Below are 12,065 nucleotides of genomic sequence, written 5' to 3'. Positions count from 1 at the left end.
TTCCCCCACCAACATTTTCAGCAAAGTTACTCCACTGCTTTTATGCCAGTTATGCCATTTCCACCCACATATTGTGCACCTTAAAAGTCAGGTTCACGAGTAAAGTGTGTATTAGAAGTTACATGTGAAAATGTAGTTTGTGGTTCCGATCCCTGGCCTTGACGCCATCCCTTTGCACCAAGTAGTGCAAATCGCGTAAATGCCACCTGCCACTAACACATGCAGACGGCATTTCAAATGCATTCCTGCAACCTGAGAACCCAATGCATTTGAAAAAGCGTGAAAACAACAAGCTGGCATACATTAATTTGTTTTTTGCTGGCGGAGTCTATGTGCCAAGTTGAAACAGCAATTCCGTTCCATGCCCAACCTCAACAGAAATGCCTCGCAGGGTTTAATAAAATTTGCAACCATGTTATGCATTTTAAGGCCAGGGTTCAATGAACTTAAAAATTGAGGCCCTGTGTGCGACTTATAACGCCTTGCGATGTATTTTTCACATGACTTGACTATAGCCAATCTGCCCCAGCCTGGGGTAACAGTCTACACCCGTTACATGGGGCAGTAGGAGTTGGTTCTTCTAGGTGAAGCACAGAATACATAACGCGATCCTCTACACCAGCATTACCAGGGGCCTTCGTTTATTGATGTGGCGGGAATTTGTGGCTTGGGATCATCTTCAATGTTGTGGACTTCAATATCTTCCTGTATCTGCAACTTGGCCAATTTTCTATTGTCTCCATGCCTCTCATGGGCAGAGAGGCTGCTATCCTGTGTAATGCTGGCCACCGTTGCCAAATCAATCCACCATGTGAACATGGAAGTGATCATAGCACATTCACCTCATGATGTGGTAAAACAGGGCTCACAAAATCTACTAGCCCACTAGCATTGGCGAGTAGTTTTTATGCATCGCGAGTACCGTTTGCATGATACTCGACCTTGCTGGCGAGTATGGGGATGTTAGAAACATATTTTTCATATACTGAAAACAACCTTTTCAGTAAATGGTAAATACAGGTTTCACTGTACATACTTGACAGCATTGCAGCAAATATGAAGGGTGCTTATGGCGACATGCACCATTTTACAAAAAGCACTGGCAAATATGTTGTCACCAGTCACCTTAGGGCAAGTGCATTTCTCTTAGGTCGAGTATGTAAAATCAGGAACTCGACCTGCAGTATAAGTGGGATTTTTAAGAATTTGCAAGACCTGTAAAAGACATAGGAACCCAGGAAGCACCTAGGTGTCTGTGCCTTAAAACACACCATGTGGCCAAAGCTAAAAGTCCTTCCGAAAGAACGAAGGCTGTAAAAAAAACCAAAAATAAAATAGTACTGTTCCCGCTCATTCTAACTGATTTACTATCATGAGAATAATTAGGCCATTAATGTTTTACCTAATTACGAAGCCACACAATCCAATTAATTCCTTGTCATTCCAATAATCTATTCTTGGGCAATGGTTAAATCTGTGAGTTGCAAATTTACCGTGAGTCCTAATGAGGTATGACGACACCAAGGAGAATGTGTTTCAATGCCTTAAGCCATACAGCCTTGAACCATTGTGAAATGCAGGGTACCTCACATTGGGCCTGAAGTTCAATTTCTCCCCATCAATCCAGGCCCATTACCGGGAAGGTTTTGACCAGAAAAATTAAGATCTGAGAGAACTCCTGCCGTTGAATGTGATTTCCTGGGCTGCGCTATGTGCACAGCATGCGCACCACAGGCCATGTTTTAATAGCTCAAACAGCTTGTGTTCTTATTTGCTGCAGTGCTGTGACTTTTCAGTCTTCAATACATATTTTTTGAATACCAGCTAAATACGTGTTGGTATTTGATGGTTGATCAATAAAGGCACACGTATAGCAAAGAATAGCGGCGGCGGCGACGGCAAAATCACATGAAAAGTCGAAGAAAGGCAGATGATGAATCAATTATAAAGTAGAATAATGGCAAATAGGAAGTATTCTGGTTCACACGCATGCGGTGGGATGCTGACGGGGCAAAATAGAGATTTGAAATCAGTTTTTCTTCTCTCCCTCTCAAGGAGCTCATTTGTTAATTGCATTAAGTCTCCAATGTGGTTCTGGACTGATTAGCAATTTACATCTTCAGGAAAGATTTGTCACAAAGACTCCATGTTAATGCTTGATTGAGAAATCTCACTCTTAAAGTGGTCTAACTTCCGGGTCGGCTCTGTCCCATTTTCCTCCTAATGACTGGATTGCTACATGGTGTGCCATTTTGTATACTGCACTATTTCCTTGTGGTTTTCGGGATCCTAGGATGCTGCAGTCTTACCAGAGATCAGAAAGAAATGATGGAATGAATGAACCCGGCTCCCAGTCTTCTGACTGGCAAATGAAATCTCAGACAAAACAAATGATGGCTTCCCTACAGTCTGGCAGTAGTTCTATTATCTTCTGAGGGATTATTTACTTTTTTTTAAAAATTAAAATGGGCAAGAGAACGGTGATGTCCTGCCATGCTTTGATGCACTCGAATACTTCCCGTGCGGCGGTAGCCTGGGAGGATGCCTCTTTGCAAGAAATTCATGGCAAACGCAGTGTTTCCTCCTGCCAGCTGCAACTAGACGGAAAGATCGCACTGGCTCCAGTACAGTCTGTGGAGCAAACCTACATCTGTTTAGCCTTCATTTTTGAGTCGTGAATGGCAGCAGCAATGTGGACTGGAGGACTTCTCCATTCATTTCAAGCTGGTACTAGCCAGTGCCAAGACCTCCTTCCTTAAATCTCTTTGAACCATGCCATGCTCATTCAATGGATTGGCAGGGCTTCTCATTGTAAAGCATAAAGGATTGAAAAAACAAAACACTGCGGTCCACCATCTGTGCATAGAATTATGCCACCTTTATGTCCCCACTTCTTAAAGGTAATTATGTCCTTGTTTTCAGCATTGCATCTCACAATAAACAAGGATCATGCAGAGCCTTTTCCAGGATCTTTCCTTTTTATGTCTGGCTAGATTAAGGTTTGTTCAATGCCAGAGTTTGTGAGGATGCATATAAGAGAGGGGTGCTGGAGCCAGTCACCTTCGTTGTCATGCAGAACAGGGTTACCATGTAGAAAGCTCTTTTAAAACAGGGGCCATTTTGTAGGAGCAAGTGGAGCTGTTTAAAATGGTGCGAGATCTGCTCAATATTGCTTTAAAGGGCTTGTATTGTTTCCATGCTAAGTATATGCTGATTTTATTCACTTTTCCACTGCATTAAAACATGGTTAAATACTATAATACCTACACTCCCAATTCATACCATGCAATTAAAGCAGTATGCACTTTTCATAGGCACTCTCATGGAATAGGGGCAGCCACAAGCCTTAACACTGTTATCTCATGCAGCCGCCTGGTGCAGGGAAGTTAACTCTGCACACAGTTTAAATGGAGATTGAAGGCTACATTTCACCAAACAGCCATGAAATGTCCTCACAATGGATAGGTTAGAATCCAGGGAGGCAGTTAAATGTTGGCGTAATTTGTAGTTTGTTAAACAGATGTCCTCACCAGTGTCTCCTCTAGGCTGCTACTTGGATGTCCATTCTCCTTGTTTGTTTCATAGACTCTGCGTTCTCTGGAGGGATGTGCAGAGAGACTCCCAGGCTTTCATCCAAGACATCAGGATAAGATGTGCTTAGGAACCAAGTCATTTACCATATGCTGATATTTTCAGCTTCATTGTAAATGCTCTCCCCCCTAGAACCTGTGGAGACTTTGCAAAGGGCTTTGGGTATACGGATATCCTGATCTGTGATATTTTTAAATCCCCCCCCCTCACATTCTCCTGGAGCAATGCTTGAGCTCTTGTGCAGGTAGACCACTTTACGTATCCTGCATGTTTGGAAACCTCTGATATTCTGATCTGTGATACTTACAGACCGACCGTCTTTTGTGAGCTGACCTTCAGATTCTGCTGGAACGATAGCGTAGAAGACGTTTAATATCATACATGTTTTTAAAGTTATGATCAATCTTACAGACCTAGCTGTATTCGATCTGTCTTTCTGTGTACTCTGTTTTAAGTTAGGAACACTCCTAACACCACCCTGCACACATATTGATAACAGATGTCATTATGCAAGTTTCAGATCACCGAAATAGTGTACACACAAAACACTTTGATGCTAATCAGCATGCCATTCTCTTGTCCTTTCACTACGCCACCATTAAAACATGTTCTTTGATGTACTACACATTTCAAAAATATGCTGACCGTGCTCCTGGGCAGTGTTTTGCTCCTTTTGTAATAAAGGGCTCATTGAGCAATTTCTGACAGTTGTTCAACTCCTGGCTTCGGGGGTTGGAAACATGTCGGATTTTCAGGATACCGCTCATTAATATGCATGTGACACATTTGCATAGAATGAATCTAAATGTATGCAAATGTTTTCTCATGAATATTAATCAGGGATATCCTGAAACCCATCAGGATTCTGGCCCTGGGCCCTGGCGTTGGACAAACCTGGTACAAAATCTATCAGTCAATCTGATCCCCTTCAGATCCCTAAGCAGTGCGAGATTTGTGGAGTTCGGTTGACATACCCTTTATGAGGTGAGCTCATAGGACAGATCCATTGATCAACAGGTAATAAATGCAGCGTTTCATTGGTTCACCTTTCCCTTTGTCACCCCTAATGGTCTAAAAGACAAACCAGATTGCTGTGGCACTTTTCATTTTTCTTGCTGCATTAAATGCCCGGCTTATCAGTGCGTCAAATCCAATGACTCTTGCACTTGAGTCATTGGATTTGTGTACAAAACACAAAACAATTGTGTATAGGCGCGTTATAAATGCCATATCATATCATATCATTCAGTAACACATAGAATAGGTACACCTTCTATACAATACACGAGTCTCTCCTTCAAATGAGCAGATTCAGTAATGCGCAAAATCACCCCCCCCCCACTTCCCTCCCCACACCCCACGCACACTGCAATGACTGGGTTTGTTATGCGGATATACTCTACTCTTCCAGGTCATTCAAAAGTCCACAATCCTTTGCAAACTCACCCTCACATCCTCGGGGAAGATTCCTGGAGCGCTTTGATTGGTACAGGAATTCTCAATGGACATAGATGTGTAAGACCTTTGAGGGATGCCAGAGGCTGGTAAGCATGAGCTGATGAGGAGCCGCAGGTGAAACTCCTTCCCTGCCTTTGTTGGGTGCAGTGTATATTGCTTAGATGTCCTCCTTTCCGCGTGCCAGCCTGAATGAATACGTGAGGTTTGCAGCACACAGACTTGGCCATGCGTGTGTCCTGTAAATGCGGGGCAACTCAGCTGCTGCTCTGTGGCATAGTGCTCCCCCCCCCTTGCTTGCTGCCCTTCTGTTCTGCAGGCAGCTTTAAAATATAGACGTACGTACGTGCCATTGCATTTTATTAATATAATTAGCCCTCAAAGATGTTTTTTCCTCAAAAAAGTACATCATATAATTTTCTCCAAGACGCTAGGTCTAGCGTGCAACATGCTATAAAAGTATGGATTGAAATCATATTTAAAATGAACCGTTTTCTCCAAACTTTCAATTTCAACGAAAACATTTGCGTAAATAATGAAATGTCTTTAATACTCTTTCAATTATATCACGCTGGCTCCGGTTCTGATTACTCCTTGCCTCTCTCTCATTGAAGCCTGGCCTTTCCTTTTCCCTCCAAATGTGTGAAAAGGGTGGTGCGCGGATGCTCTACTTAAGCGCAACTTGGTCTGCCATCTTTTGCCCCACATGAGCGTTTGAATCCTTCTGCAGCAAGGCATGAGGTTATGGCCCATGCACTTATCACTACATTTGTCTGACCGCCATCTTGGAAGCAAGACCACGCTGAGCAAACACAGGTTCGAACCCCAGAACCGCGCTCGAAAGAAAAAAAAAACGAGCCGCGTTATAAATGAAACTAGCGCCTAGATACTTACGGGTTATCTGGGCTGTAAATAAATGCAAATAAATAAATAAATAAAGACAAAGTCTATGGGACTTAGCTTATCCATTTTACCATGTCAGCATAAACCTTCAGTTAGTCCAATAAAAGCTCTCAAAACTTCCATTCTTTGATTTAGAAAATTGACTAAGATATTGTTAAACCTTGTCCTTGCACACTACCGATTGAACAAAGTGAAGATTACATGTTCCTAATGTGCTAGTAAATCAAAGAGCTAGGGCTTGGTACAGAAACTTAAGCAGGCACTTTGCTTGGAGCTGGTCCATATAGTCCAAGTTCCCAGCATGATCATAGTTTCCAGCATGTATTACATCACAGATAGAAAACAAGCGACGAGGAACACCATTGTTGACTCCACCGACTCCCGAAGTGTTTCAGGGTCGTTTACACGTGAATACCCCATTACTGTGGAAGCAAATGTGGATATTACTCCAAGGTAGGGGGTTTCCGAACATGAGAGAGTGGGGATACAATAGAAGCATCATATCTGGGCAAAGGTTAGTGGAATACAGGGTAAGTAAGCTTGAACTTAGACCACTTTACCCAAAAGGAGGGCCCAAATGAAACGACGGGGTCTCAGTTAGAAGCACTCCGTTTCTGGCAGTTTCTGACTCCACCTGCCCATACCTAAGCTTCCCTCAGAGGAGGTGGTGGTTTTATTTTCGCTATAGTTCCTAATTTGATTCAGCAAAACTCAGTACCCACACACAAGCTGAGAGAGGATTGCACTGAAACATTCTACTGCCACACAAGAGAAAATTAGAGTGAACATTGGTCCTCACAATGGAAATCATTGAACCCAAAAGATGCAGTTATATTGGTGTGCTGTCCCCAACCCGCATGATGCACTCTTAGTAGAGGAGAACACCTAATGTGGCTGCACTCTGAAAACTGAACACTGTCTCTCCCTCTACTCCCTGGGTCCTCGCCTAAGCTGGTCTCTTGTCCGTTTCATTTGTTAAGAGGGGTCTTTCCAGCCTTTGCAGGTAGGGTTGTATCTCTTTGATCTGCTGGTTAGCACTGTAGCACTAGCGCAATACCCGAAAGGCCTCAAAATCAGCTTCTTTGTGCAGAGAAGGTCAAATGTGCACGTGCAGGTATTAAATGGAGATTGAAGGCTGCACTTCACCAAACACCCAACAGGTTTCCACACAATGCATAATACTGATCCCAAGGGATAGGTCAAATAGTGATGTGTAATTCCTCAACTATTCATGAACTATTGTTAGGAGACTCTCCCACCACTCTCCTCATTCCTTCCTGTCTCTTGATTATATTTAATGAAGCCGACATTTCTTAGTAGTGAATCATCGCAAAATCCTAGATCTTCAAATGATCCTAAGTAAGGTGACTATGCCCAAATTGAGAAGAGGAAGATGTGGTGGCAGTGTCTTTTCTGAACACTGTGGAACAGGCTTACCAGCAATCGTATTCATTTATTTTTATTTTATTGTGCATTTGTAAGGTGCTTTATACAACAGAATTGTGTTTCAAAGCGCCAAAAATGATTTGACATTTTGTAAAACTCCCATCCTTTTAAACAAACCTTCTAAACTTAAGTAATCAGGTTATTTGACTGCTTCAGTTTTACTCTGGATCTGGTTAAGTCTGTTAGTACATAGGTGCTCTTTTGGGGTACGTTTGTTGTGCTATATCAATTTTCAAAAACGTAACAATGCGTAACAGTTTCCCAGAGCTTTTGCATTCAGTGCTTTTTCTTTATGGTCAACAGTGGTGTAAGTAGGCTATGCACGATGAACAGTGGTGTAATAGTAGGGCATGCACGGTGAACAGTGGTGTAATAGTAGGGCATGCATGGTGAGCAGTGGTGTAGTAGTAGAGCATGCACAGTGAACAGTGGTGAAATAGTAGGGCATGCATGGTGAACAGTGGTGAAATAGTAGGGCATGCATGGTGAACAGTGGTGAAATAGTAGGGCATGCATGGTGAACAGTGGTGTCATAGTAGAGTATGCATGGTGAACAGTGCTGTAATAGTAGGACATGCACAGTGAACAGTGGTGTAATGTTAGGATATGCATGGTGAACAGTGGTGTAATAGTAGGGTATGCACATTGAACAGTGGTGTAATTGTAGGGTATGCACGCAAGTCTTCTCTGTGAATTGACTCTATCAGTCAACTGATATCCTGAAGGTATTAAGGTAAAGGTTTGTGTGCAATCATGGTCAAAGCATTGTAAGCACCGCAGCAACATGTCTCTAAAATAGCTGCAATGCAGAACTAATGGACCGCTGATGTGTGCTTGAACCTCTATCACAAAAGTCTGCACATCAGTGGCTTTTCGTTGCTTTACAAACTTCATTCTTCAGGTGCAAATGCTGAAATAAGTTGGCTTGATCATTGGGGGAACCATGTGCCTTATGTTGTCACGTGTGTGCGGATCACTATGACGTCACCAGAGTCAAGCAATCAGCTGAAAGTTAATGTAGATATTAGGAACGTGTGCAAGCATCCCTTGAAGACCAACCTATTACTGAATATCAGCCGTACAGATAACCGGTGTATCTATCCCTTCTGCTTCTTAAAATCAAACAAATGCCCCAACCTAAGTTAATTGGGAGCCAAAGTACTTGCTACCAAAAATTGGAAGCAAAGGGTGCATAGCAGCTTTCCCTGTGCTTCGACCCTTCCCGCCCTCCGGCCAGAAAAATGGATATAGTCGGATTAGAAGTACCAGCAGAGCAGTGGCACAGGAAGGGACTCTAATACAGTGGGCGGGAGCGGTGCTCCTCTACTTTTTTTTTTTTATTAAGTTTTACTGTTCCTATAATTTACTCTAAAAAGAAACCGTTGTGGAATGGTTTCGTTTTAAAATAAAAGTGTAGGAAGAAGTTGAAACTTACACTTTAAGTGCACTGCGCTGAAAGTTCCCTTAAACAGCAGTTGCATGTGTTTGGGGATTTGTATTGTGCATGGGAGGGGGTGTAGCAGAGTGGTTTGTGGGGAGCGGGGCAGAGCCAGCAGGGAACATAGTTCCAGTACTTCTTTTTATACACTTCGGCCACTGCTCTGCTGCCTAGTCTGGAGTGGAAATTGAAGTTAGGATTACAAAAATCAGATCTGTTTTAGTGTTAAAGCATAGATTTAAATGCATGAAAAATACCCATATTTAGGAATGTGAATTACTTTTTAAATCCCGGAAAACATCTTTTTACTGCCCCCGCTTCAAAATCTTATGTTTCCCTGCTGCCTCCAGTCTTTCATGCAAACCTCAGGAATCTTTGCTATTATTCCCAGCTGGGGTAGGCAGGGAACCAAAAGAGGTCCTGGAAATTTTCAAAGTTGGCCCAAATTACAAATTTTGAGCAAGGCCAACCCTTTTCCTATGAGAAAATTTGGAAATACCTACACAAAAGAGACCCAGTGTGCAGAGATCTACCGGGAAATGTCCAGAGTTTCCTTTAGGCCAGTCCACCCCTGTTTGCCAGTTTTAGGACATTTTTTGGTTAGAGAAAGTAAGAGGATCAAGCTGTGGCCTGCTAATGGTATGGTCCTACACTGCGCTATAGTCATTTGTCGGGGGTCCCAGATGTAAAGCTAACTGGAAATGCCTCTTCAGGCAATCTCACCTGATTGGATTTGAAGCAGTAAACACAGTACACCCAGTTAGAGTTTTGTTCGACAGTCAAGGCAACTTCTAAATCGCACATAAAACAATCTGTCATGATGTTCACAATTCACACTCGTTTGTCTTGGAATGAGTCACATCTATTTTGTCTCCCTGTCATCTAGAATGAACTATGAATGGAAATGTAATTTTCGGAGGCTTTAAGTATTGGGGGTGCATGAAATGCAGCTGAAATTAAGCGATAAATAATTTAGTTGTAGGCCATGAATCAAGATCATGCGATGTTCAGGCTCATTTGTAACTCTAGACACGACCAGCGAAACAATGGCGTCCTTAGGACTGCGTGTCTTAAAGGTGAGGCCAAACCCAGTGCGCGATCACTATTTGGAGAGCGTTTTGTACTTTTGGTGCACGTTGAATTTGTTCTGATCTTTTTTTCTGAAGAGATATCCCACACCTTGCTTGACAGTTAACAGACAGGTTATGCAGCATTATAATTGGAGAAAAGACAGGAGCTAAATGCAAGTAAATGTAATAGATTCATGTAGACCGCCTTTAACGTTTTGCATGACAGCCACAAAGGCCTGCACTACTGGGCCTGATGCCGCTCCCTTCCCCTGCTCCCGCCACAGGTAATTATCTTACTCCATCAATGGTGCTGTCAGAAGTTGGGTCCATAATTCAGCATTTAAATGAACAAGCAGTGTAATATTTCCTCTTTCCCCGGAGCGTGGTAGGGCACACGTTCCTCTCTGTCATGCTCCCGCTCCTGATCCATGTGCTGTGCGCAGTCCTTGAATGCCTTCTTTCTCCTGTTTTATTACAGATGTTGGCTCCGGCTTGACACTTACTTCATCTGGAGCTTTATAGGACCTGCAACCTTGATAATTATGGTAAGAACTCTTAATTGAATATATATATTGTGTCCCTTGTGGGGCTAGGGGTGGGCAGACAATAAATCCTCTCTTGTACGGGGACTGCTCAGATCCCATTCACTCAGATTAGTTCCAGAAAGACATGCATGCACTTGACCGTTCTGCACCACACGCGTGCCCATTCGCAAGCAGTTAGGTGCTCAGTGCCGCAGGGCTTTGAATGCATATGAGTTTGGAGAATATGGCTGTGTGGTATTGCCAGGCTAAAACGGGCCTGGGAAGCACCTCGCAGGTCAGGCCAAGTACCAGCCACGTGTGATAGGCACCAGTATGTGTTGATGAATTGATCACCTGGCTTCTGTCAATTCGCATCCATAATGGAAGCAGCGCATGTTGCTGGGTCTGTGTCCAAAGGCTGACATCCATTGGAAAGTCTTGCTAAAATGAGACTGCTACAATTCGACCTTGCAGATGTCAGCTTGCATTTCTTTCAGTACATATAGTCAAAAAGGTTGGCTTTCAGAAGGTGTCCATTTTGAAAGTAGACCTAATTTTTTTATAGGGCCCGATTCATGGAATATTTGCCTGGTTCAACGTGAATTTGCACTGATGAAAAGTGACTTTGCACTGCCGACGCAAACCCTCATTCATGGAACCGTACAAACTCTATTTTTGCAGTGTAGTCCAAGCAAGGTCAGCGCAAAGTCATTGTTGCAGTGCAAAAGGACTTTGCCCTGACTCTGCACAGCAAAAATACACTTAGCACAGTTGCATGAATCAGGGTTTGTGTCGGCAGTGCAAAGTCACTTTTCAGCAGTGCAAAGTCACTTTGAACTGGGCAAATATTGCATGAATCAGGCCCAAGTGGGGTTATTCCCACATCCCGTGTCCACTATTGGCTCTCTTTCACTCTCCTAAGTTTTTTTTTAATGTCATCACTTTTTCCTTTTAATACCCTAAACCGTATTACTGTATTCCTTTTCGGGGTGACTTTTGACCTCTCCTTTGGATGTTGGACGCTGCTAACCGTCCTAAACATGAAAATGCAGTTCTACTGGGTATGCAAAAATTACCAAGTCACAGGTCTCCCAAAAAGAGCGAGCACTATATGCTATTCTATTGGGGTTTTGAATGTTTCCATAGCAGAATCTAACACTACCCTCAGGTGGGAGCCCAACACAGGCATTAGCTTCAACCTGGACCTCCATGAGACCTCTCCCTTAGTTGCACCTAAGACAGCTGTCTAAATTAATAAACTGAGCCCGGCATTGGAGACCTCATTCTTGGCTTGTGACGGTCACAGATATCTTTGTGCAACCACATTAGAGAAAGTTTGCATTGATGCAAGTGCAATTTTACATGGTATCGGCACTAGGGCAAAAATAACCTGGTGAAAAAATATATTCTTGCATTGCACCCCTGGCACTAGGGCAAATGTTACCCTTCTTCTAATGTGGAATGCTATGAGCACTATGACAAACTTTGCCCAGGTGCAAAAATGCGTTGAAAGAACAGGTTGCGTTACACCAGAGCAACTTTTGCCCTCGTGCTAGTGCTGTGTAAACTTCGTCTTGTCCCAGTAAAAAAAATCTTTAATATGGCCTAAAGTGCATACTCATCCTTTTTCAAAAATCA

At 43.0% G+C, this 12,065-nt stretch overlaps 1 protein-coding gene across 11 annotated transcripts in view; it reads left to right on the top strand.

Annotated features, from left to right (window-relative positions):
• ADGRL3 (adhesion G protein-coupled receptor L3) overlaps positions 1-12,065 on the top strand; it is a 1,472,013-nt gene that overhangs the window by 1,338,771 nt on the left and 121,177 nt on the right. For all 11 annotated transcript variants that reach the window (XM_069626103.1, XM_069626104.1, XM_069626102.1 and 8 more), the window contains one exon: positions 10,382-10,448. In XM_069626103.1, coding sequence (XP_069482204.1) covers positions 10,382-10,448 — 67 coding nt within the window. The remainder of the gene's footprint in view (positions 1-10,381; positions 10,449-12,065) is intronic.

Source organism: Ambystoma mexicanum, chromosome 6p, assembly GCF_040938575.1.
Source record: "Ambystoma mexicanum isolate Mex_15411 chromosome 6p, UKY_AmexF1_1, whole genome shotgun sequence".
Taxonomy (NCBI): domain Eukaryota; kingdom Metazoa; phylum Chordata; class Amphibia; order Caudata; family Ambystomatidae; genus Ambystoma; species Ambystoma mexicanum.
The sequence above is the reverse complement of the archived record's forward strand: the minus strand, read 5'-3'. Positions and strand labels throughout refer to the sequence as shown.